Source organism: Haliotis cracherodii, unplaced genomic scaffold (assembly GCF_022045235.1).
Source record: "Haliotis cracherodii isolate W230 unplaced genomic scaffold, xgHalCrac1.p SCAF_5, whole genome shotgun sequence".
In the NCBI taxonomy this organism is placed as follows: domain Eukaryota; kingdom Metazoa; phylum Mollusca; class Gastropoda; order Lepetellida; family Haliotidae; genus Haliotis; species Haliotis cracherodii.
The window spans coordinates 35,185,988-35,213,980 of NW_027266308.1; the positions used below are offsets into that span (position 1 = coordinate 35,185,988).

Consider the following 27,993-nt stretch of genomic DNA (forward strand, 5'->3'; position numbering starts at 1 on the left):
GTAACTGAATTGTCTCCCCTGTTTGTTCTCTTCCTTTTCCGGTGCAAGTGCGAGGTCGTGAACATGTGAGGATTTTCCTTACTTACGAGCACAAAATAACATGCATCTCTATTGATAAAGCCCCATCTCTTCGAATGCTTTATCGAGAGAATTTGATTCATTAATCCAGAATTGGGCGAATAACAAACAATATAGACATAGACATGATAGGCCTACTTGACGAAGCTTACCAATAGCACAAGATACGTATTGGAAGAAAAACGATACTCATTTGAAAAAAACACTGTCTACTTTCGGTTGCTATTTCGCATACATGTTCCTGCATGTCGACTGTCAGATGCACTCCTAAGATTTAGTCTTTGACTTACGGGCGTTGCAGCAAATGGAGACAATATTGGTTGGTTATCCCGTTTAGATAGACTGAATATTTCGACAACTGTGATTTAGGACGAAACAGGATTGATAACACTTATTTTTACATGTATTAACTACTGTTGCAATACAGCTGTCATGGTAGGTGAGGTATTACAGTAGGTGGGAGTAGTTCACTTTACTGATCCATTTAGCGCTGTGGGGGACTCGAACACTCTTCGCCGGCTCATCGGCTTGGCTAATTAATGCGTGGTCCAGTGGTAGAGCGTCGGCTAATAAGCATGAGTAATTCAGTAAAATGCCTGAGATCCCCTGGCAGCAGCAGACCAAAAGATGTTGCATAACAATCAGTCATGCATTCATATGTGAGCACATCACTATATAAGTACAATAATCTTGAAAGCGATGTTAAACCCTATTTCACCTCACCTCTTACTGACTGTACCCTTTGGGTTCTGGGTTAGTGTTGGTCACCAGTAGAATTTGCTGGTCATTCACTCGGAAATGGAGGGTTATTATTTTAGGGGCCAATGACCATAGACATGATAGGTTTTCTAAACTGATTTGTATTCCACATGACAAAATCCTTACCCTGTGTGTTTTTTTGTTATCAGTACTCCCGCAGAATGACAGACCTGTCCCAGTACACGCTGTCGAATGAGACTGGCATCTGCCTGCTGGACTGTGAGGTTGCCTTCAACAGCCTGACGGACAAAGAGCAGTGCTACTCCCACTACATCTCACAAGCCTCCTTCAGCGGTGGCCTCATTGTCCTCCTGCAGGTAGGCCAGAAATAAAGTGTTTCAAGTTTCAGGTTGTGTCCCAGCAGACGAAAAGCGTCAGGTTGTGTTGTGTCCAAGCAGACAAAAGTGTCAGGTTGTGTCCCAGCAGACTAAAGTGTCAGGTTGGGTTGTGTCCAAGCAGACCTAAGTGTCAGGTTGTGTCCCAGCAGACTTAAGTGTCAGGTTGTGTCCCAGCAGACTAAAGTGTCAGGTTGTGTCCCAGCAGACTAAAGTGTCAGGTTGTGTCCCAGCAGACTAAAGTGTCAGGTTGTATCCCAGCAGACTTACGTGTCAGGTTGTGTCCCTGCAGACTAAAGTGTCAGGTTGTGTCCCAGCAGACTAAAGTGTCAGGTTGTGTCCCAGCAGACTAAAGTGTCAGGTTGTGTCCCAGCAGACTTAAGTGTCAGGTTGTGTCCCATCAGACTAACATGTCAGGTTGTGTTGTGTCCCATGTTTCTCCCAATATTACAGACATCTCCGGAATCCCCAGGAATCTTCGTCCTGCTGCAGCGGGTGTTCCGGGCACAGTCGATATCTGACCTGGAGACAGTGGCCACACAGAATGGCCTCACCAAGGAGGAGTTTCAGGTGGGCCTCATTCACCCCTCTTGCTAACATTAGTGTTTGGATAACAGTAAGATGCAGCAAAATTGATATGATTATCTGTTTGATCAAATGAAAAAAGGGGCATAGAAAATTCAAACTTTCTTGGAACTTTAGAAAGATATATACTAGTACATGAATTTGAGGTTTAAGGTACATTATTGTTGACACCATAAAATATATATAAAGTTGTTAATGTTTTGAAGGGGAGGGTGTGTGTAAATTTAGTTTTGAACATGTTGAATATGATTGTTCACATTCAACACTAGTATGGGAACACGTTAGATCATGTTCATATGGGTTTTGGTGGAGTGAGGCTTTCAAAACTACATACTGTGTTCAAAACAAGCACCTGCCCGTTGGCCCATGGCAAGTGGATCTCATGTTGGGCCTGTCAGTTCAAATTTGTATAGATCCTTATGGTCAGTATTCAATATACCTGTCAGTTTACTAGTCACAAGAAGAAGCATTTTATTCCCGACATGGGTCCAATGTGCAAAGCCCATTTCTGGTGTCTCCGGCCATGATATTGCTGGAATATTGCTAAAAGCGGCGTAAAATCAAAAACTCATTCACTCACCCACTGACTGTCACAAGAAGCTGCAGTTTTTAAACATATTTAAATGAAGGCCTGAAGAGTTAAGTCAGCATCGTCAGGGCCTGCAGCTTGGCAATTATTTTTATTTCCAAAACTGGCTACATGTGCATATTGCTTCCCTCTAGGCTGTGCTGATGTATGCAGCTGGCTTCTACAGCAACATGGGCAACTACAAGTCATTTGGGGACAGCAAATTTATCCCCAATTTGCCGAAGGTAAGAAACTGGTGAAAAACACTTTGGTTACATGTTTCAAGATTAGCATCTTCCTGAGGCAAGAGAGTCAACTGACTATTAAAGTCCAGTTTCCACCCTTGCTGAACTAAGACCGCCTCCGTGGCCTTGTGGTAGAATGTCCGCCTCACCTCACCTCACCTCACCTCACCTCACCTTGCCGAACTGGGCTGGAATTTCTGTGCTCGATTGTACTTTGTAGCTATTACGACCAGTGACAAGTTATGGCACTTCTTTTAACTAATCAGATTCCGGCTCTTATGTCACTTGCATTTGCTTCATACAAAATCTAGACAATCTGGTCGACAATCAAAATCTATATTGTGATAAAACAGGTCTTACTTTGTGAAGTGCATCAAATCACTGGAGCACCTTGTTTAAAAACATGAAAAGATTTGGAAAGTATCTAACACAGGCGACAATTGACAGAAATCTGCACAATAGTTTATGAACAGGATGTTGATTTTGTTATTTTGCAATTTTGATTGGACTATGCATAGACTCTTTAGTTCAGCCAAAACATAACTCCATAATTCCAGCCTAGTTCGGCAAGGGTGGAAACTGGACTTTTATAATCAGGTAACTCTTTTGCTTTGGGAAGATGCAAGATTAGAGGTCATTGTGTTGTCAGAAATATGATTGTTATGTAATTGTCATGTGATTTTTTAGGTACAGATTTATTTTTTTAGATTAGTTTTATCATAATCACATGGACTAGAATTAAGATGACTAGCTGATCTTAGCTGAAATTGTCTGGACCAACTAGTGGCTGGTTAAGTTGACTCACTGAAATGACATGCCCATCAGCACACTGCAGTGTGCACAACATTAGGCTAGCCGTCTTTGGCTTGGTTTAGGAATCAACTGGCCTTAAAAATAGAAAATTCAGCTAAAAAAATACGATCGACAAGGCATTTTTCATACTGCCTACAGTGAAGATCTCTTGGAAGTTTTATGTGACTAAAACGGAATTGTGTCCGACCATAAATAGGCATTATATTTTTTCACCTTACCCATCCTACAAAAGATCCTGTTCAATGCATTTATTTTTTACTTTTTTGTGACCTACCAACCAAATTTTGACTATCAAAATCTGTAATCCACCCCGAAAGGTCTGGCCTTAAAATATCAGGTGATTCAACTGCACCATGTGCACAGTGTCATGTTTTTTTTAATATTAATTGATGAAGATTGCTTTCTTTTGAGTTCATTTGAGGGACAAAAGTGGGCCTACCTTTAGAATTCAGCGCCACAAAGTTTACAAACACGTCACAATACACAATGATGAAATTTTCAATATTTGTTTGCGAAACAGTCGGCCAACAGAGGTTGCTGGTCTATCAGTCATTTTCCAATCTTAAAAAAATAGCCAAACGTGACACTGTTTGGAAACCTGTTAAGGAGTAAGGGAGACAACTCTGATTATTGTGAGATATGAAATTGGGAACAGGTACCCTTGTGTCGCTCATGTAAATGTATATTTAGGATAGAAAAAGAAATTAATACATTTCAAGTGATTCCATGCCATTTGGTTGGCTAAACAAGCAATTATTTTTGCAACTATTGTTTGATTTTTATTTCAATAAACTGAAAAAAATAGTTACAAGAGAGTGGGCGGGACTTGTGTTGCATTATTGCGCTGCTTGATGTCATCAATTGTCTACATTTTTTTGTGTTAGGCTTAAACAAATAAAAGAATTGGTTCTCAGGTGATGGCTTCTGAAAATATAGTGTGGGCAGGCGGTGGATTTTTGGGGGGTTCGGGAGGGGTTTGTTCTAACATTTTGGAGAAATTGGGACATCCTAGACGACCCATTCGTCACAAACATTCAAAAGAAAGGCTGCAGTGTTGGTACCTTCAGCACCCCCTCTTCCTCTCAACCCTCCACAGGTACAATACTCGGAGGTACTGCTCCCCAAAATAACAGAGGCGATCAATTCACTTCTTGCCATGGGAGCAGTGGGGGTTAGTCAATAGGATGTCCTCACCCAGGGGTTCTATTCTCCGATATTCATGAAGACTTTCAGCAAGTACTACCAGAGACCATATATCGGTATATGGTCTCTGGTACTACCTACAAAAGCTGGAAAATATTCAGGATGTTTCATCTACCTCAATTGCGACAGATGATAAGACAAGCCGGCTATCTGGCAAACATAGATCTGCGAGGCGCATATCTACACATCCCAACACATCCAGAGCCCAGGAAGTACGTCTTTTCTTTTCAACAACCATCACTATCAATGGGCTGTCATGCCATTGGGGCGGTCGGGTAGCCTAGTGGTTAAAGTGTTAGCTCGTCACGCCGAAGACCCGGGTTCGATTCCCGACATGGGTACAATGTGTGAAGCCCATTTCTGGTATCCCCCGCCGTGATATTGCTGGAATATTGCTAAAAGCAGCATAAAACCTCACTCACTCACTCACTCACTCACTGTCATGCCATTTGGCATTTCCACGGCCTGTAATTGTTTACATGGATGACCAACCCGATCGTGACCTTCCTTCACAACAAAGGACTTTGTTGAGCCTTTTACCTGGACGATGTGTCTATCAGCCATCAGCTCCGGTCTCACCATGTATAACACAGACTAAAGTTCTGTATCAAACTGGCTAAAGTTCCTGAACTGATCACTCTGCCTGTTCTTACAGACTAGAAGATCAGCAGAAGAAATCAAAGCTCAAGCATGGGGCTTACACGTCCTCAAGTATTCTAATGCTTATGAACCTCTTGAAGAAACCGGATTCGAACATCTGATGCAGAAACTTTTGTTTTACTGGCTTTAACTAAGTCTGCCAGAATGTCAAAAACCGATGCAATAGACTTAAGCCGCACTAGAATCGACAATGGCGACAACGCATCAGCCCATCTGGGTCTCTGTTGAGATTTCATCAACTCCCAGGTGAGCTGGACATACAGTTTCACATCCTGCCTTTATCATCTATCCTCGGTTCTGAAAATAGGGAGGATTTATTACCGTGTCCAGTTAGAGCCTTACTTATATATTCATGAAGGAAGAATTCCAGAAGTCAAAAGTTTTTCACGCCATTTCAAACAACTTTTCATCCTGTTAACTAGAAAGTTTCTTCTGGATGAAAGCAGTCATACTTCGAGCCTACAGAGATGCAGGTCTAGAACCTCCCCTTGCTTTCAATCCTCATGAGGTCAGAGCTTTTGCTTCCATGTTAGTGCTTCATGGCAACAGCTCCATTCTGCCAATAATAGAAGGATGTTTCTGGAAATCGGACACAGTCTTTGCCAACCATTATCTTCGAGACTTCATCACAGAAGATATTGCCGGGATTCACCAATTCGGACCCTTAGCTGTGGCTCGACAATTGACTGTACTTATCAAAGATAACCAAAAGCAAACACACCCAAATCATGCAGGTTTGTAGAAGTCAGTGTACCAGTTCATAACCACTGACCGAGAGTCCATGCTCCCCTGGTTTACTATGTATTTCAGAACATGAGTGATAACGACTGTGTCAGGATTATGACCTTTTCTAACTCGATAATCATTCTTAGAAAGCTGAAATATGATTCTATGCTTGCTTACAAAATCACGAGATCTCTTGATTTACCCATGGGGTTAATTGAACAGTTCACTATCTGAAGCACACATACAGTGGATCCCACCATCAACCTCAAGCAATAAGTATCAGTCAAGATCAGTTAAAATATGTATTGTTTAGGGTAAAAATGCCATTAATACTTATTCTAACACATACACTAAAGCACCCACCCAGCCATCCCTGCTTCTAGTATACATGTTTTGGATGTATGGATAAGCGAAAATGAGAGAGTGATGAGTGTACCGGCTTGATCACGTGCTTCTGGTGCGGCTGTGCAGCTGAGGGGTGCGTTCGGGTGAGATGTATTTCTGCATTCTTGGGAACACTCTTGGTAACGTTCTTGGGAACGCAGAAAAATAAGTTTCCACTACCTTTTCAGAATGAGATGAGACAAGCAATTAATAATTAGTATGTGTCAGGACAAGTATAAATGATATTTTTACTCTAAAAAATACATTTATATAAAAAAAGAGCATTTTTGAACAATATCACATTGTCCCCCCAAATTTGCCCGTCAAAGGCACTTGGTTTGGAATCCAAGATACATCCCAGAAAGTCAACAATTAATGCTCTGAACTTTGATTGTATTTGTTACTGGAAAAGAAAGATTGGTCGTATGTAACACTCTAGCTTTGATTAGTATTTAGTGATTCAGATAGCCATGTTATTTGCATCCCCCAGGACACACAATGTACCCTAGTTGGTACACTAGTTTAGGTGGAGATGTTGTCCCACTCAGAAACAAGTGAACGTATGAATTTACAACTGTATCCACAGCAATGTTATAACAAGACCTTTATTATTTTGCATTCGGAACTCCCCAATTATGTTCATTTCAATTTCGAACGAGTGAGTGAGTGAGTTGGGTTTAACACGCTTTTAACAGTATTCTAGTTATATCACTGCGTGTCAGCTTAATGTGGGAGGAAAGCCTGAAGTGATGCAGGTCTCTGACATTTACCACTTCGGTGAAACCCACTAGCACGGGTATGATGCTGACAAACCTAGAAACATAATCGGGGCAAACCAGGATTCGAACCCACCATCACAGGTTTCCGGCGTGCCCAAGGGACACAACTCGCAGCGCCTTAGACGACTGGGCCACCCGTGCCCCCTATTAATTTTGAAGCCTTGACACTGTTTGGCTGATTTGAAATGTTCACCCACCAAAAGCGACCTGTGTAGGTGTTCTTATCTGAGTATCTGATTTTAATGAGATTGCTCCTGCATACTGTATAGGAATTCGTGGTTATGCTCTTGACTTGACTGTGACACAATGAAGAGGGTTGTTGCTCCTCCTTGTTGTCACTGTTCTGCGAGGCCCAGAATCAATGTGTTTACATATGGATGTTTCTGCTGATGCAGACTGCAGAGTTAAGCTGTGCATTACATTGTTTCTGTGTGTGCAGGAGAAGATGGAGAAGTTGATCCTGAACAGTGCTGCTGCTGCTGCAGACCCCGGGGGTATCCAGTCCCTGTGGAACTCAGTCCAGTGCCCCATGTATTCCCTCGAAGCCAGGGACAAGGAACTTGGGCTGGGGGAGAAGGTGTGTATACCTTTTGCTTTCTATAATATCATATTATCCTGAACACTATTAAAATTTAAAGATTATAACAAATTTTAGAAAATTAAATTGAGTAAGGATAAGAATTTTTGGATGAACAACTTCTTTACTACAATAAGAGCGACAATTCGGTGTAGGTTCTAAAACCGTTATCAAGCAAGTGTTAGAACCTACACCGAAACATCGCTCTTATTGTAATAAAAAAGTTGTTCATCCATAAATTCTTATCCTTACTTAGTACTACAACTTCTAAATGCCTATCAAAGAAATTAAATTGAAACTATACATGTTCTAAGGCCTCTATGTAACGTGATGGCTGATAATAATTGGTCATATGGTTGGTATTGGTTTTGTAACCCAAGACACAATATTGCTCATTTAAAAATGTGTAATGTCATTTAAAAGATAAACGACTTTGTATAAATTAGAACCATATTAAATTTTCATCATTTGTTTTTCAGTCAGTCATTATTAATAATTATAATTGGTATAGAGAAACTTTTAGTAAATTAAGGCATATGATTCAGCTTTGAAGGTGTAATGTTATTAAATATAGATATTACCTTGATGCTTAGAAATGTGACCTTTTAGTAGTATTTTTCATTTAATGCCATAATGTTTGTTTAATTAATTTAATTATGTCAATCACTGGATTGTCTGGTCCAGACTCGATTGTTTACAGACTGCTGTCATATACATGATATAGCTGGGATATTGCTGAGTACGCCTTAAACAAAAATCAAACATACAGACAAACAATAAATTTAATTAATACTACATCTGAAATATTGAAACGGGAAAACAAATGTCAGGGTATTTCATTCCATGTGTTGACTCATGATTTATTTCAAGCTGACACATGGGCAGTATGGTTTAACCCATGGGGATAAGAATACTAGAAATCTGTGTCAGCATCTGTAATGCACATCCACATCTACATGGCCTCTTTCTCTGATTGTTTTGTGTGCACTGTTCACAAATACATTTTGTCCTTTTGGTGATGCATTTTTAAAAAACATAAGGTTGATTGTTGAAATTAATGTTATGGCCAAATTAAACATAATGGAGGTCACTTCATAGTTTAGGTGGTAGGTTGGGTAGCCTAGTGCTAGTAGTGGTTAAAGCGTTCCCTCGTCACGCCGAAGATCTGGGTTCGATCCCCAACAATGTGTGAAGCCCATTTCTGGTGCCCCCCGCCGTGATATTGCTGGAATATTGCTAAAAGCGGCGTAAAACCATACTCACTCACTCATGTACAAATCTCATAATGTCATGGACACATCTCTCTCATGCCATGAACAAATCTCCTCATGTCATGGACAAATCTCATGTCATGAACAAATCTCCTCATGTCATGAACAAATCTCCTCATGTCATGTACAAATCTTCTCATGTCATGTACAAATCTCCTCATGTCATATTCCACCCTCAGGGAACAACAACCTACTTCTCACAGAACTGTGACAAACGTGATGGTGAAATTGCTCAAGAATTTATGAATAAAATGGTAAGTATAATGTCGAAGAGATCAGCTGTCCAGTGATTGTTCTTGTCTAGATACATGTAACACGACTCTTAGCATCATTAAAGGGGGAATTGGCTGGGGTTGATTGGCAGTCCAACTAAGCCTGAGTCAAATAATTTAAACTCCTGGTTTGTTTGTCTGCTAACTCAGTCATATATCCCTTTGTGATATCACTAATAACACCAGGATAATATATTATATACTTCAGTGTGAAAGACTGAGTTTTCTGAAGTTGAGGAAAGTGATATTTTCATTGCTGTGAACATAACACTTGATATTTCACTGCAGTGAACATAACACTTGATATTTCACTGCAGTGAACATAACACTTGATATTTCACTGCAGTGAACATAACACTTGATATTTCACTGCAGTGAACATAACACTTGATATTTCACTGCAGTGAACATAACATTTGATATTTCACTGCAGTGAACATAACACTTGATATTTCACGGTATTGAACATAACACTTCATATGTTTTGAAATTTTGCAAACTCAAACTACTTTATAAGTCGCAAATACAAGGGGTGGTGAACCGTCCCTGTGTGTTAGGTAGGGAGAATGTACGTTTCAAGGTTTTACATTTGGAATGAAATAATTTAATGTTCCGGTAGACAACTACACAAAAAGTGTTCTATGGTATATGGTATTTCTGTTCAGTGAGGTTTTATTACGGGGTTGAATCCCAAGTTGAAATGCGAAGGTTTATCCGGAAATTGGTACTCACAGAACTAGATTGTGAACAAAGGCTTAATTAAAAAAGGATACCTCTTTTGAACCAATCAAAATCAAGCATTCTTCAAAGTCATGGTAGACTACTGTATAATATGGATAAGGAAATTTGTAATTCCATATTGGGAATATTGACTTACATTTGCTGCAGACCTGGGGCCTAATATCGGCCCTGAGCAGGTCTAGATGAATAGCTAGTTGTGAAACTGATTATATCAAGTATCACCAGATCATTGTTTGTTTCCCCGTATGGTTGCTGGGTTAATTAGATTAGATATTTTTTGTCTGTATTAATTCCTGTTGTTTTCCCCAGGACTTGAGTCCGTACAATACTCGCCTGTTCAAGACAGAAGACAAGAGTACCAGTCTCCCTGTCTATGAGATCAGGCTGGCCTCTGTCGAGACTGCAGGTAAGCGCTATCTGTTAATAGCCATATTTTAGACGAAGTGATTATTTTATTATTTGGGTTGAATACTTCTGTATGAAATGTGACCACCTCCGTGGTGTAGTGGACAGAGCATTTGCCCGGAGAGCTGAAGGCCAGTTCAGGTTCCTGTCTGTATAAAACCAAAGACATTGAAAGATGGCCGGCATTAAGGGGCTAAAACAAGGACTGTTCCTGTGTTCCCGTTAACCGGTAGTTACCAGTTTTTTACCGGTAAAATTAGGCATGGACTGGTAATTCTTGTGAGTGCCAGTTCCTGTGGACCGGCAAGTAAGGCATCTGTAAATCTTTGTTGAACAAAACATTGTTGAAAGTCAAAAAAGTGTATTTTTCGAAGGAAGTCAGCATTATAAGCTATTTTTAGTGCAAGGAAATAATATATCGCATTGCTTCGAGGTTTAGTGTAGGTTGTAGTGACTTAGTCTTGAATCAAAAGAACTATTTAGAAAAAAGGGAGAAAATTGCGATTGAACTTTACATGAATGATGTGTAGATCTTACTAAGTTACTTTAGACATGACGTCACTGAAATGGTGAGCCTTAAAAGTATACTGCATTGTAATTGGTGTTGAAAGAAATAAAACCAGGGACCCGTTCCACAAAGCGAACTTAGCGCTACGACTGTCGTAAGTCAGTGTTAAAGAATGGGAGTTACGACCGACTTAGCGCTAAGATCGCTTTGTGGAACGGGGCCCAGGTGATTTTCATACCAGTATTATTTGTTCAAAGTTGGGACTGACAAAAATTGGGTAGGACTGGTAATTTTTATAGTTGTCAGTCCACTGGGTGGCAGTTTCAAAAACCAGCGGGAGCACTGTGGTTGTTACAGAGTCAGTACACTAAGTCTGAGCAGGGTATCCAGGTTAAATTGTGTGACAGTGCCCCAGTAGGCTAGGACTATAAAATCAGCATGTCTCGACAAATACACAGATACAAGCAACCATGCACAGACGTGCATGCACATTGCTATAGAAGTCAAACAATCTTGAAGGGGGCACGGGTGGCCCAGTCGTCTAAGGCGCCGCGATTTGCTGTGCAGAGTTGCGTCCCTTGGGCACGTCAGAAACCTATGATTGTGGGTTCGAATCCTGGTTTGCCCCGATTATGTTTCAAGGTTTGTCAGCACCATACCTGTGCTCGTGGGTTTCACCGAAGTGGTAAACGTCTGAGACCTGCATCACTTCGTGCTCTCCTCCCACATTAAGCTGACACGCCGTGATATAACTAGAATACTGTTAAAAGCGGTGTTAAACCCAACTCACTCACTCACTCAAACAATCTTGAACATGATGTTAACCCCATGTCAGCTCATCTGTGTGATGTGATAACAATCTGATATTGATTTTGTAAGTCATATGTTATAACTGAGGCTGAAAGACCATTTGGTTGGTGATGATGGTGGAAAAAGTAGTTGCCTCTTTGTGGTTCTTTGAAAAATTGTGCTAAGCGAATGGAAGTCTGCCAATATGATTGTCAGAGGCTTTTATTTAGCAATACTTGCATATGAATCAGAAATCCCTTTATCAAATGGGGTAATTATCTGTCCGACATCTTTCTCACCAGCCAGTGGAGATATTCCGGGTGTGAAAACTGAGAATGGGCTTGGAGAACATCAGTATACATCAGCAGATGTTGCCGGACCAATCACTTTCAAGGTTACCAGGGGAGACTACTCTCCACTCCTAAAACGTGTGGTGGATAACCTTAACAGTGCCAAGGTATGCCATGTGATGAAAGCCAGATTTGCCCTGATTGAGTTTCATGATTTGTCAACACTGTACCAGGGGTAATAGTAGTGTCTCTCTCTCTCACACTCTATCTCACTCTCTTTCTCTATCACTTTCTCTGATTTTTCCTCTCACACTCTCTATCTCACTCTCATTCTCTCTGTCTCACTCTTTCTCTTTCTCTCTCACTCTCTCTTTCTCTCACACTCTATCTCATTTTCTCTTTCTCTATCACTCTCTCTCATTCTCCCTCTCACTCTCTATCTCACTCCCATTCTCTCTCACATCCTCTATCTCTCTCACTCTCTCTTTATCACTCTCTCTCATTCTCTCTCATACTCTCTATCTCACTCTCTCTTTCTCTCTCTCTCTCTCTCTCTCTTTCACACTCTCACACTCTCACACTTTATCTCTCTCTAACTCTGTCTTTCTCTGTCACTCTCTCATTCTCCCTCTCTCTCTCACTCTTTCTCTTTCTCTCTCCCTCTCTTTCATTCTCTCTCTCTCACACTCTCACTCTGTCATACTCTCTCTATCACTCTCACTCTGTCATACTCTATCACTCACTCACTCTCTCACACTCTCTATCTCTCTCACTCTCTATCTCACTCTCACTCTCTCTCATTCCCTCACTCTCACACTCTCTCATACTCTCTATCTCTCTTGCTCTCTCTATCACTCTCTCACTCTCTCGTTCTCTCTCACACTATCTCTCTAAGTCTCTTTCTTTCTAAGTCTCTCTCTCTCTCTCTCTCACACACACACACACACATGCTGGATATAACTGACATACTGTTCAGAGCTACATTTGACCAACTCAGTGTTTGCTCCAGGAATATGCAGCCACAGAGAATGAGGTGCGTATGTTGGAGGAGTACGCCCGGAGCTTCGCCACAGGCTCTCTACCAGCACACAAAGACGGCTCCAGGTTCTGGATAAAAAACAGGGGACCCATCGTAGAGACGTAAGCACAAGACTAGTACCCAGGGACCACAACATTAGTACCCATAGATTTAAGCACAAGACTAGTACCCAGGGATTTAAGCACAACACTAGTACCCAGATATATATTGAGGATTCTAAAACAAGTGCCCTTGGCAAGCAATTCCACAAAGCCATAGCATAAACAATAACTGTATAACAAAAGCAGTGAAATTTTTACTGACATTGTCGGTTCCTGAGCAGGTCTAGATGAAAACCTGAGTGCCAGTACTGTTTTAACCAGTCATTTATTCTGTTCCATTATGAAATAAGGTTCTACCAGTTCCATCACTACCTATTACAGTAGTGAAGATGCACTTGGGCAAAATATGCCAAATATCATAACTTTTAGACAACACTACTATAAAACATGCTATGCAGCATACAACCTGCAATATTAATTTTTATTTGTGTTTAGTTTGCTGTTAATATTTTTTAAACCAATGTCTTCTACTGTGGATGAATGTTGGGAATGTATCCAGTATGTTTACCTCTTTGTCTGGAGTGCTGTCAATGTGTTGTTTCAGATATATTGGCTTCATAGAATCCTACAGAGACCCGTATGGTGTCAGGGGGGAATTTGAAGGTCAGTCAGCCATGTTGTAACTATGGTAACACATGTTTATGGTAGCAGTGTGACCACCTCCATGGTCTAGTGGATAGAGCAGGTTGTGGTTCCATCCCCGTCCTTGTCATACCAAAAGACGTTAAAAATGGCACTCTGCCTTGCGCTAGGCATAAAAGACTGGTCGTCTCGAAGTCAGTACACTGTGTCTGAGTGGGGTAGCCATGTTTAAGTGCAATGACCTTGATGCGACACCAAACTCCATTTTACCTCACCTTATGGTTGGGGTGAATGACAAAAAGCTAATTCATGATACAGTTGATAATCAGATGTACCGTTATTTGTGTAATAATTCGTTTGGCATGTTTAGTATGAACTTGAGGCCCCAAATGTAAGGCCTTTATGTGTCATTTCAAGACCAGCGATCTTACTTTTTACAAGGCTATAAATGTGTATAAAATATTATTAGGACATACATGCTTTCTTGAGTTATCACAATTATGACATCAGCTTCGTTTCAACCTTATTTACAGTCTTTTAAAGACTTGTAATTTACAGCATGATGTCATCATATATTATTAGAGAAAGAAATAAGTGTCAGGCTAAAAAAAAATATCCTTGGTTCTGAGGCACAGCCGCATCATCATAAAGTCTGCCGCACGTTTGGTTTTTATTTCCATTTTCCCATGAATCATTCACCCGATGGAGGAGTAAGCACATACTCCGAAATGTGGTGCTCCTCATAATAAAGAAGTTGACATCCATATATTCTCTTTCTTATGTCAATCACTTCTAAATGTCTATCACACTTAAAGCCTATGAAAGGCAGATTGAAAGTTCTGGGCTTTTTAAGTCACTTGTCAAGCCTTGCAAACCCTGTTATCATGCTTTGTTCCTCATGTTTATTGTGTTTATTCTCATGTGAGACATCATGTTTATACTTATGTGAGACATCGTGTTTATTCTTGCGTGAGACCTCTTGTTTATACTTATGCACAACACATAGTGTTTATATTCATGTGGGACATCGTGTTTATATTCATGTGAGACATCGTGTTTATACTTATGTGAGACATCTTGTTTATACTCATGTGAGACATCATGTTTATACTCATGTGAGACATCGTGTTTATACTCATGTAAGACATTCTGCACAGGTTTTGCTGCGGTTGTGAACAAGAAGATGAGTGCCAAGTTTGCATCCCTGGTGGAAAGTGCAGAACACTTGCTGGCTCTATTGCCGTGGCCAGTGGAGTACGAAAAGGACAAGTTCCTGCGGCCAGACTTCACCTCCCTTGACGTCCTCAGCTTCGGAGGCAGCGGCATCCCTGCAGGAATCAACATTCCTAACTGTGAGTGAGCTTATCAACCTCATCTTTTGATTCTAACACTCTTCACCTAGGAAAAACCCGTGAAGATCGGGGTAGAATAGGTCTTCAGCAACCCACGCTTGCCGTAAAAGGCGGCTAACGGCATCGGGTGGTCAGGCTCACTGGCTTAGTTAATGATGCTTGTCATCGTATCTCAATTGCATGGATCGATGCTCATGATGTCAGTCACTGGATTGTCTGGTCCAGACTCGATTATTTACAGACCGCTGTCATATAGCTGGAATATTGCGTTAAGTGACAATTCACGGAGGAAAACAGAATGCCTAAAACACATTTATTGGCAGCATGATGACAAAGAACTGAAATATGTGACACAGAGGTACAGCTTGAGGTATGATCACTAACCTTTACATTAAGAGTATCCTATTGTCAAAGAAACGGAGGAAGGTACAATGTCCGACTGTCTGGTTCAGTTTCACAGATACCTGTGGACAGAGTTACGTCACTAATTTTGACAGAAACTGTCATAGTTGGTTTGAATTATGTTTTTAGGTTTGTTAGCACCATACCCATGCCGGTGGGTTTCACCAAAATGGTGAATGTCTAAGACCTGTGTCACTTCAGGCTTTCCTCCCACACCGAGCTGAGATGCTGAATATTGCTGAAACACTGTTTATAACGGCTTTATCCTGAGCTCACACATACAGGCTGATTTACCTTCTGACAGAGAATTTCTGGATTTATTGTTTAGATGTCCTGAGTTTAACTATTGTAACCTAAACATACTAAGGCGTGTAAGCAGGAATCTGTCACAACCAAGAATTGTACTTCATTGGCTGCCTCTAAATAAACAGGTAATGAAGGTCACTATTAATCAGAACGTGAATTGACCCGTGAAGATCCGGGGTAGAATAGGTCTTCAGCAACCCATGCTTGCCGTAAAAGGCAACTATGCTTGTCGTGAGAGGCGACTTACTTAGTTGATGCATGTCATCGATCCCAATGGCATGGATAGATGCTCATGTTGTCAATCACTGGATTGTCTGGTCCAGACTCGATTACTTACAGACCGCCGTGATATAGCTGGAATATTGCCGAGTGTGGGGTTAAACAACAAACATTCAAAAAACAAAAAACAGAACGAGTAAACATTTCTGATCACTGGTTCCTTTGTCTAAATGAACTTTCATCTAAAGTCCTATTGCTGCCATAATGACACTAGACTTGCGGTCACTGTATTCAATATGTATTGTACAAAATATGAAATGCTCCCATGGCAGCGTTAGAAATTGGCATTTTTCAGACAAGTCCAGAGGACTATTGAATATTATTTCACTAGTCCTCAGAGTTTGTAGCTAGTCCTGCTTGAAAGTAATGAAATACAAAAATGTTTATCATGTTTACATTTTCTGTCAGTTTTATTCAGTTCCAATTTGTAGCAAATGTGAAGCATTGAGAACTGGTTCAGAATTATGGCCCTTAAGTGCTACTACTGGGTATCATTGGATGTTTCCTTGTCCTCAGCACGATTTAGTAGCCTCAGGCTAGAGGACTAGTGAGAATTTTCGAAGGGTGCATGGCAGACTGGTTCCAGGCTATTGTGATCAAGGCAGTTATAAGACGTACAAGGAAAGCTTCATTTCGACACAGTGACCAGTGGTCAGAATGTATGAGTAGTATTCATGCTCCCCATAAAAATACATTATACTTTGTGTATTTGTTTTGCTAATTCTATTATCTTGAAAATACAAATCAGATGATGACATTCGTCAGAACGAGGGCTTCAAGAACGTGTCGCTGGGGAACGTTTTGACATCAGGCTACAAGGACACGAAGATCACATTCCTGGATGACGACGATAAGGTGAATACATTTCTGTCCCCTGTCTCTAAATATAACATCGATACGAAATAAGTCGTAAAGATCAATGACAATAGAAGAGTGGTTTGTTTCATGATAAAACATTGTTATATCATGACATCATTTCTAGAGATTCGAACATACGCCTGCAACTCATTTATGTCCTGAGAAGATAGGGAGTTGTCCATGGGAGATAGTGCTGTGACCTTGTAGAGTTTATTGGCTGGAGATCTCTTCCGTATCGATTTTAAGTCGTATGCTGTATTGATTGTCCATGTTCAGACAAATCAATTTTTAATGTTTGATGGATCAGCCTAGTTCATATTTAGCATTAAATTGCAGGTCAAATTGAATCGACCATTTTCAATTTCCTTTTGTTAAACTCAAAATTCATAACAGTTTACCATAGGTAGCTATTTTGAACTTACTGAGAGTGACCTAGAACCATCAGCTTCAGTCATGGTGACTATCATTTTACTATGAGTGTGTGTATATTTGTTGTTTAATACCGCACTCAGCACTCTTCCAGCTACATGACGGCAGCCGGTAAATAATTAGTCTGGACTAGACAATCCAGTGATTGATTTTGTGATTGACAATTCAAGTTGTCAGGATACGATGATACTCCATCAAGCAAGTCACTGAGCCTGACCACCCAATCCATTTGGTCATCTCTTTTGACCCCATATGTATATGCGGATCCAGAGGATGTGGGCCTTTTGAAGCATACTAATCGTGTTGACTAATCTATAATGTTATCAACTAATTAACTCATTTTTGGCTGACAGACTCAAATTGTTTTTTAAATTATGTCCATTCATTTTACTTTTTTCTATTTAAAGTGGTTCGCCCCGATTATGTTTCTAGGTTTGTCAGCACCATAACCGTGCTCGTGGGTTTCACCGAAGTGCTAAATGTCTGAGACCTGCATCACTTCGGGCTTTCCTCCCACATTAAACTGACACGCCGTGATATAACTGGAATACTGTTAAAAGCAGCGTTAAACCCAACTCACTCACTCACTCACTATTTAAAGTGAACAACTTTTCCCAAAAAGCTGTGCTCTCTCCCTTTTAAAAATGTTGTCTCAACAAGTAAGGGATTCCAGGTAAGAGGCGACTAAAGGGATGGAGTGGTAAGGCTAGGTGACATGCATCCATGTTTTCTGGGTGTGATAACACTGTGCCATTGTCCCTCAGATGCAAGTAATTTTGAACCCTGATATGTAATAGTTGATAATTATCTCCCCTTCCCAGGAGCTGTACATAAAGCTGAAACTCCCATCCTTCGAGGTCCAGGTCGGACTCCATGAACTGCTTGGACATGGTAGCGGCAAGCTCTTCATCAAGGTGAGCAACGTTTGTGTTGACACACTATACACAGTGAACGTTTCTTGTACAGTGATCACTTGCCCTGGGATTACAAGGATAAGTTTCTCATATGATGGATAGCGTCATTGATACTGGCGGATCCAGGGGATTTGAGGATGGGGGGTGGGGGGTGGGGGGTGGGGGTGGGTTGAGGATGTGCATCCTATTTTTACAGGCACCTCACATGTGAACTGCACCCTCGGCCATCTCACTGGGTATTTTCATGATAATATGCACCCCATTTTTCAAAATCTTGTGCCTCTGATTGATGCAATGACCAAACTGATATACTTGGTATCCCGATCCAATGACTTTGTCCAATGAGATGGAACACCTTGTAGGAAGTACTTTGAATACAACATCGATGCCTGATTGCTTGATAACTATGGCCTAATGTTACCAGGAAGTTTTAAAGGAGGTTTTCCTCCATGGTAGCAAATCATATACATTGTATAAGGTTGTACTCTTTATTATCTCGGTAGTTAATTTATAATGGATTGTAATAGCAAACACTTACTAACATATTAAATATGACATAAGCAAAATGTTTCTTGTTCTTTGTTACGCTTTTATGACATATCAGTGAAGATTGATCGATTCTGATTTTTTTACCGAGTTCGGTAAACAACGTACCTGTCAATAGTGACTCAAGGGCAGGTAACTCTATATTATCATGGTGTAGCTACTTTGTGGGGTGATATGTGTGGCTTACATCACTTCCTGTTTCGGATTATGCATACTCAGTATGCATACGACCTAGGTTGGATCAAAGGACTTCGACTTAACTAATGGGTTCTTTTCTATCCAATTTCAAATGGAGGTAGGGGTAATTCCACTTCAAAAACATTCCAGAAACTATCATAAAAAAGTTAACGTCTATACTTACAAGTAGCGGGGACATATCGCAATGAGTCCTGTGTTCGATCAAGCGATGAAATATCGTGTTTAGATTTGCATAAGTAAACAGTCAACGGGGTGTGGATTATGAGATTTACTAATACCATGTTCATATAGAGCTGCGATAATATGTCATACTATGCGTACACACTTCTTACTTTTGTGAATGAAACATACGTCTTAAATATGGTTTGCATAATACAGTTTTGGTTCCTATCAATCCTGATCAATATTTTTTATTTATATTTACAATAGACACACTCGGCTAATAATCTCGAGTGGTAACGATAAGCAAGGCCATCAAAGATGGAGTTTACAAATCGTGTTCATTAAGATCCCATGGACTGTATGACAGTTAATGCTTCACTTCTATACACACAAGTTTACATATGTTTTCGTTTACCACATATTTTCATGAAAGTGTAAAATTTTGAAGTAGAGTATGATATGTAAACTTGGTAGATGAACATCTAGTTAACTGTTGTATGGGTAATGTCAACGTGTGTTCACAGGATGAAGATGGGAAGTTCAACTTTGACCGGGATAATGTGAAACACACTGAAACTGAAGAAAAGGTAGGTCTAGTCAGACAACTCCATGTAGTACAACTCCATGAGGCGACTCACAGGAAGGGGTGGACAGACTCACTGACTTGGTTGATGCATGCGTGGATCAATGCTAATGATATTAACCACTGGATTGTCTGATCCAGACTCAAATATGTACAGACCGCCATCATATAGCTGGAATATTGCTGAATGTGGCGTTACTCAACAAACAAACAAACAAACAAACAAACAAACAAACACTGAAGCCAGGTGACTGACTCCACTCCTGGTTTTTGCATGGAGATCTCGGTACAATGTCTGCATCTTAACATAATATTTAGCAAGCTGTAAAAAACACCCATGTGATGGAAATGACTTGGTCACTGTAGTGTCGTATTGTTGTATTGTTCTAACAAATGAGCATACATTCTGTACATTATGATCAAATTGTATGTGTGTTTTCCTTACAGAATGTTAAGTCTTGATTTTGTGTGTAGTCATAAGACCTGCACTTCTGTTTGCTGAAGGACTGCCTCTGTGGTCTAGCGGTAGAGCATCTGCCTGGTGAGCAGAAGGTCCAGAGTTTGATTCCCGGCCTCATACCAAAAGATGCTAAAAGATAGTAGTTGTTGTTACCCTGCCTGGCTCTCGGCATTAAGGGGCTAAAACAAAAACTGGTCGGCTCGGAGTCAGTCTACTGTGTCTGAGTAGGGTATTCATGTTAAAACTGTGGCATGGTATCTCAGTGGGCTAGCACTAGAAAAACAGACACAGACACACAGAGACATCCATAAGTGCAATGATCTTGAAAGCGATGTTGAGCCCCACCTCTCCTCACCCGTTTTCTGAAACATTGTACTACACCGAAATTAAGGACCACCTGATTATTTGATATTACTATAGTTAATCTGTCATGGCACCACGAAGCTGTGGTGGCAAATGGACCAGGGTAATTGGATCACGATGTAATTCCTGATTTTTTCATATTACTATAGGTAATCTGTCATAGCATGACAGATTGGCTATAGTAATGTGAAAGAATTGGGTTGTCTTGAACTTCTTTGGAGCAGTATATTTTAGTATAATTGTACATGGCCATGAACACAAATAAGTAGATTGACCTGTGGTATTCAGATCTCCTCCTGGTACCTGCCTGGTGAGACCTGGGACAGCAAGTTCTCCTCTGTGGGGTCAAGCTATGAGGAGTGTCGGGCTGAGTGTGTCGGACTCTATCTCTGCCTCTCCTCCGATGTTCTCAAGTAAGATTTGACACGGGAATTCTTTCCTGTACATGCACAACTATGTACTAGGGCTGGGACGAGTCCAAATTTACTTCCTGGGTACCCGTTGTGGATATTTAGAGATGGGTAGAAACTGTCCGATTTGGAAAGGTTTCACCGAAGCCCTAGCAAAATGTATTTAGATGCATGTGTTAAACGATCTGATCATGCATACACTGAAGTTTACTGCATGGAGTTTTATCTTTATTCAAACATAAAAAAGTCAGAAGGAATGGGTGCATTGTCAGAAATAAATGGGAACATTAGTGACTTATGGTGTATCCATAGAGTTTTAGATCATTTTTGTCATTAAACAATGTATCACATGACTAACCACGGGTCCGGGTTGTCCTGTTGGTACCCAAATCCTAATCAGGACCCATCCTACCCGAGTTACCCGTCCCAGCCGTACTATTAATGACCCTGTTTCCTATGAGGCCAAAGCAATTGATAGCAATACTCTAAAAAAAAACTTATGTTTGTGAGAGACTCTGGTTTTACACCCTTTTTAGCAATATTCCAGAAAAACCATAGCAGGGGACACCAGAAATGGGCCTCACACATTGGACCCATGTGGGGAATCGAACCCGGGTCTTTGGCGTGACAAGCGAACGCTTTATCCACAAGGCTACCCCACTGCCCCTTTGCCCCTAAGGCCTATGTATTCAGGATTCTGACGGCAATTGTCTTTCATTCATAGCCCCATGAAGATCCAGGTTTGAATTAGTATTCAGCAACCCATGTTTTTCGTAAGAGGCGACTATGCTTGTTGTATTTGTAAGAGGCGACCAATGGGGTCGGTTGGTTCATACAGGCCTTGAATATTAAGGTCCTTCTTGAAAAGCCTTGATGTTTTTGTGTCAACCTTGAAAGGCCTTGAAAATCACCAAAATAGCTTGAAAAGTATCAACATTTTTAGCTTAATTTATTTTATTTGTTGGTTGTGAAAATAAATCATGTTTGAAAATTTGTGATGTTCATACGGCTTCTTAGGTCTTACGACTAAGATATTGTATGCTGGATTTAAAAAAAATAGTGACAGAAAGGCTAATAACCCAAATAAAAAAGCCTTAAAAATGATGATTGAAAGCCTTGAAAAGCCTAGGAAAGCTTTGAAAAGCTTTGAAAAGGCCTTGAAATTTAGTGTCTTGTATCCATATAAACCTTGTTTTAAATCTGTTCTAATGTATATTACGCTAACTTTGCTGCAGTCAAATAGTTTTGGGACATTTTTATGATAAGTATAGAAAAAAATTGTGGACATTTTTAATGATATTACGTACAGATTCTAGTAAAACAGACTCATTAGAAACCCTGTATTGTCATGTATAACAGGTCCCTTGCATATCTACATGCTATCTGATTGGTCCCTTTATAAATTCCTGACATCTGATTGGTCTCTTGTATAACTAATAAACATATGATTGGGCAGGATATTTGGCCATGTTGGAGACTCTGCTGATGACATCATCTACATCAACTGGCTGAACATGGCGCGCGCCGGTCTGCTGGCGCTGGAGTTCTATTCCCCAGAGACAGGTGCTTGGAGACAGGTGAGTTGCCATGACTACAGTTAGATGACTCTTGTTATCTTAATTATGTCATTACTTGAGTCTGCCTCCTTCATGTAGTGGATAGTGCATCTTCCGAAGAGAGGAAGGTTGGTGGTTCGATCCCGGCAGTGTCATACCAAAAGATATTGAATAATAGCACTTGTTGTTACCCTGCCTATCGCTTAGCATTTAGGGGGTGAAACAAAGACTGGTTGGCACAGAGTTAGTATACTGTGTCTGAGTGTGGTATTCATGTTAAACTGCAGAAAGTATTCAGTAAGATATACACACCCACATACCCCTCCACCCACCCACACACACACAACACAACACTCGTGCACACTCGTGCACACACACTCGTGCACACACACACACACACACACACACACACACACACACACACACACACACACACACACACACACACACACACACACACATAACCCTGCGACTCTCAATATGAAGGAAGGTCTGTGGCCATACAGACCACAGCTAGGTTGTCCTGCACACACTATGAATATACATGTACGTGCTTGAGCAAATATTTGGAATTTAGTGCAAATACAAAACTTTAAATTGACAATGTCCCTTCTGAAGTCAGGGAATCTGGGGAGGGTCACCGAAAAATAATTCACACATCCTCCTCCCTTCTCCCTTTCCTCCTCGTCCTTCCTTCTCTTCCTCCTCTCCTCCTCCCCCATTTCCCCCTCCTCCCTCCTTTCCCCCCTCCTCCTCCCCCCTTGCCCCCTCCTCCTCCCTTTCCCCCTCCTCTCCCCCTCCTCCTCCCTTTCCCCCTCCTCTCCCTTTCCCCCTCCTCCTTCCTTTCCCCCGCCTCCTCCTCCCTTTCCACCTCCTCCTCCCCCCCTTTCGCCCCTCCTCCTCCCTTTCCCCCTCCTCCCCCCCTTTCCCCCTCCTCCCTCCTTTCCCCGCCTCCTCCCCCCCTCCTCCTTCCTTTCCCCCGCCTCCTCCCTTTCCACCTCCTCCTCCCTTTCCCCCTCGTCCCCCCTTCCCCCTCCTCCTCCCTTTCCCCCTCCTCCCCCCTTTCCCCCTCCTCGTCCTTCCTTCTCTTCCTCCTCCTCCTCCTCCCTTCCCTCATGACATTTGTGCTTCCTAGGCTGGTAACAATTTATCAAATGTTTGATTCATTGTATTTTGTACATGGCACGATAGCAATACATCAATGCCATTCATTCACTCGGGAAAGATATTCTGCAGCTCCTTGTCCCTAGTTGGTTTTTCTCTAAATAGTTAACATCTATGCCAAAGAATTTATATGAAACAAGAATAAGACAGCAGACTCTATATGTCACAGGCCCACATGCAGGCGCGGTTCTGTATCCTACGTGTCATGTTAGAGGCCGGGGAGGACTTCATCTCCATCACCAGGACCACGGGGGAGGACGATAAACCAGATATCAGGATAAAACTGGATCGCACCAAGATCACCAAAGTGGGCAAACCTGCCATTGGGAAGTATCTTCGGAAACTTCAGGTGGGAAATTTTGAAACTTCTAGTTTGAAAAGTGTGTTCCTATTTAAAAACAGACACAGTCTCGCTACATGCTACAGCTGTGTGTCGTTAAGTTCAAAGTTGTTTAGTAGAAACCGGATAACTTGAAAATCTGTATAAGTAGATATTTTTGTTTTGTTCAAACTGCATCTTTGTTTATTTATCATCATATTATTTGAAACCCCTGCTAACTAGAAACATATCATTTGGAAAAAGTCCTGTGTAGGTAGGTAAGTAAAATGGGTTTTTTTGTCCCCAGAGTCGATTTGTATTGGAGTCCCGTAGACAAGCTTGAAGGATTGTTTTGTGCAGACATTCTGCTGGTGATATTCAGCTTAAGCGAACTGATGAGCTTACTAATATCATTTTATTCAGAGACGCCGATTGCTATTTGCTGTTTTTACTCATTTTTATTTACGACCCGTGAAGATTCCAGGTAGAATAGGTCTTCAGCAACCCATACTTGCCGTAAAAGGCGACTATGCTTGTCGTAAAAGGCGACTAATGGGATCGGGTTGTCAGTCTCGCTGACTTGGTTGATACATGTCATTGATCCCAATTGCGTGGATCGATGCTCATGATGTTAATCACTGGATTGTCTGGTCCAGACTCGATTATTTTACAGACCGCTGTCATATAGCTGGAATATTGCTGAGTGCGGCGTTAAACAACAAACAAACAAACAAATTATTTTTATTTACGATGAAATCAGCTCTTTAGTAAAACAGTCACTTTGTAAATGGTGTTATTGTAGGTAAAAACACCCTTGTTGGGGAAGTGGCAGACCAGATATTTAAAGAGGATACTTTTGGCTCTGTCCCATGATTTGCCACATAATGAGAGTATCTCACATTTATATTTTCATGCTTTTGGGGTTCAGGTGTACAAGTCCACCGCAGATGTTACAGAAGGGAAAAAGATGTACGACTTCTACTCCGATGTCAACAACAATGCTGAACCACACTTCCTGAGTCTTCGTGAGACTGTCCTTGCTCGTAAACAACCACGCAAGATGTTTGTTCAACACCACACAACCATTCAAGGTAACAGAAACTGTCTATATATGAAATATAGTTACAAGTAGGGCACTGGCAAAACGTATTTAGATACATGTATTAAACGTTGGTCATGCATACACTGAAGTTGACTCAAGTTATATCTTTATTCAAAGGTATGAAAAGTCAGAAGGAATGGGTGCATAGTCCGAAAGGAGTGCGAACATTTGTGACATGTAGTGTAACCATAGAGTTCTAGATACTTTTTGTCATTAAACAATATATCATGTGACTAACCACGGGTCCGGGTAGTCCTGTGGGTACCCGGGTCCTACTAAGTACCTACCCGACCGGAGTACCCAAGTTACTCGTCTCAGCCCTAGTTACAAGTTAGAGGTACAATTTGCTGTTTTCGGGATTGGCCAATATCGGATCCTTGTCATTTCCCACTTCCCTTGATCTTCCATATTTCCCCACCACGTAAAGATGCGGGTGAGAACTGGCCTTCAGCAACCCATGCTTGTTGTAGGATGCCACTAACAAGACTGGGTGCTCAGACTCCATGACTTGTTTGATGCATGTCATCCAATCTCCATTGCATTGATCGATGCTCATGATATCAATCACTGGCTAAGGGGAGTGGGGTAGCCTAGTGGTTAAAACGTTCACTCGTGACCTGGGTTCGATGGGCACAATGTGTGAAGCCCAATTTTGGCCCTGTCGTGAAATTGCTTGAATATTGCTAAAAGTGGCGTAAAACCATACTCACTCATTAGGGCTATTATAAGGGCCCTTCACTTTCATGGTTTATTTTTGAACACTGCTCTCACATTGTAAATGTCTTTTATCAGATGGAAAAGTGACCTTAAAGAATTATGAAGCCAACTCTGCCGGACTCATCCAGTCTTTTGTGGACCGCTTCTCTTCTCCGGAACTTGACAGCGAGATCTTGGCCCTGCGCGACAAGGACAGGCCTCACTTCTAGACGCTGCTGCATCCGACACGCTACTGCCAGGTTGTGGAAACAAGCCGTCCTCTGGCGCCATGATCTATGCATGGATCGTTTCATACCGTTATAGCAGATTCATATTCAGGAATGATGACTGGATAGAGGGCCAATGCCACTTTAAAGTCCACCGTATGCATTACAATGTGTAATTGTTAAACTGCTTTTGAGGATCTGACTAAATTATTTAGCATTTTGTCGTTTCAAGTTTGAATTTACTAATGACAGTTTACTTTTTCAAATCTTTTGAAATATAACAAAAGAATCTGTGCTCCGTGTGATTCATGTAAGCGTGTTTACAGTGTTCTCACAGTACAGGGTCTCATTCAATGAAATCCATTCAGCATTCCAGTTACATGGCTGTTTTGTATAAATGTAACGTAAACTTACCTCTTTACTCTCGACACCATTTTGACCAATGGTAGCCAGACCATGAATATGAGAAGGAAAAAACAAGTTCCCTAAAATTAATTCCCTTTTCAAGACTAATTCCATCACCAACTATCATCTCCTCTCTCGGATGCACAAGGATGTGGCAGTGCTCTGATGGTTGGACACGATTATTCTGATCCTTATGAATCTTACAGTTTTCCTTAGAAAGAAACGTGTTAATACAAATAGTTTTGAAGGAATGTGTTCCTCTATTATAATTTAGAAACCAATGTATTCCTGCATTGAGTAGCAGCACAGACATGTAGACTGAACTTATTGTGTCAACATTTAGACTACACTTCAAAGATGAGGGGTAGGGGAGGGGGAGTGGTACACTTGTATGAATATTTCAGTAAAATGAAGGTACCTTTGTCTTTAGTCCCTCTATGGGTAGAAGTGTAGCTATAAGACATCATATACTGTAAATCTTGAAATTAACGCGAGTGTGAATTAAATACGAAATTATGCGAGAGGTCTTTGTTTACATTAATGAAACTTCGTATTTATGTCTCCAAAATGACTATCAACAATAAGGCGGCCTCACGGCACACTTTGGATAGTGGAAATACCAACTTGTATAAAAACACGCAGTTTATTGAGCAGCAGTTGTAACAGGTATATAACAATGTTAATTAAGAATAGGAATTACACAACTGGCTTCTGGTGAGTTATCACTGCTGTGGTCAACAGTTCAACCCACTCGTGTCCACCTAGGCATCATTGACCACTCCAGCAGTCCAGACGCCACTCACGCAACACTTCGTCAAAGGCTGACACGCCTCCACAAGCTCCGATAGGCTTTTGTTTTTAGGAAAACTCTTTCATTGTTTTTACGGAAGTGCTCTGCTCAGCGCTAATAAGCGCTGCTATTTGCTGTTTGACTGGATTAAGGTAAGGTTGGAGTAAGGTTAGGATATGTATCATTCCACTTGTGATTGGGTGGGGGAGTCGCATTGATATTGAGTCAAAGTTTTGGCTAGGGGTCAGCAGTCGTATTAATTTGGAGGCACATTAATTTCAAGATTTACAGTATGAATGAACATGGTAGTTCATAGTGTTTTCATTCTTTACCTACAACTCTGAGAATCACCAATGTGCAGTTTTACAGGATTATGTTGTTATGTTATGGCTGTCGACATTGCATGGTGAGAGAGAGATGGTTATTGAATTTAAAGGCCATATGACCCATGGTTCGATACAATCATAATACAGTTCATGCGCAAAAGTTCTCCTCTTTGCTGGAAGATTCAAGTATTAATTTGGCAAAATAATACAATGCCGTCTTGATTCTAAATGTACTCAGTACATGTACTTGTAAATCCCTAACATTGTTATTGATTTTTAATGAAACTTCTTAGCACATGGTATTGGTTTTGTATTGGGTTTATACTATGACAGCTGATGCAGGCTGCAAGGTCAAATGCATTATTTTTTGTAGCCTGGATGACAGTATCTGGCATCTAAAACATTTTTAATAAATCTATTTCACACATGGTGAGGA

At 41.0% G+C, this 27,993-nt stretch overlaps 1 protein-coding gene across 2 annotated transcripts; it reads left to right on the top strand.

The window, feature by feature from the left end:
- The first annotated feature begins 33 nt into the window (after positions 1–33).
- On the top strand, positions 34–27,990 carry LOC139442593 (dipeptidyl peptidase 3-like). 2 transcript variants are annotated; one of them, XM_071223446.1, is made up of 19 exons: positions 34–65; positions 987–1,154; positions 1,626–1,742; positions 2,481–2,570; positions 7,575–7,712; positions 9,163–9,237; positions 10,306–10,402; positions 12,001–12,155; positions 12,998–13,128; positions 13,673–13,731; positions 14,868–15,062; positions 16,798–16,904; positions 18,158–18,250; positions 19,681–19,743; positions 20,851–20,975; positions 22,429–22,549; positions 23,862–24,041; positions 24,940–25,102; positions 25,906–27,990. In XM_071223446.1, the coding sequence occupies exons 2-19, from the start codon at positions 999–1,001 to the stop codon at positions 26,037–26,039; spliced, it is 2,199 nt and encodes a 732-aa protein (XP_071079547.1). In that variant the 5' UTR covers positions 34–65; positions 987–998; the 3' UTR covers positions 26,040–27,990. The 2 variants fall into 2 exon arrangements, with proteins under 2 accessions (XP_071079547.1, XP_071079546.1); XM_071223445.1 differs by lacking the exon at positions 34–65 and adding an exon at positions 309–397.
- Positions 27,991–27,993: the final 3 nt, after the last annotated feature.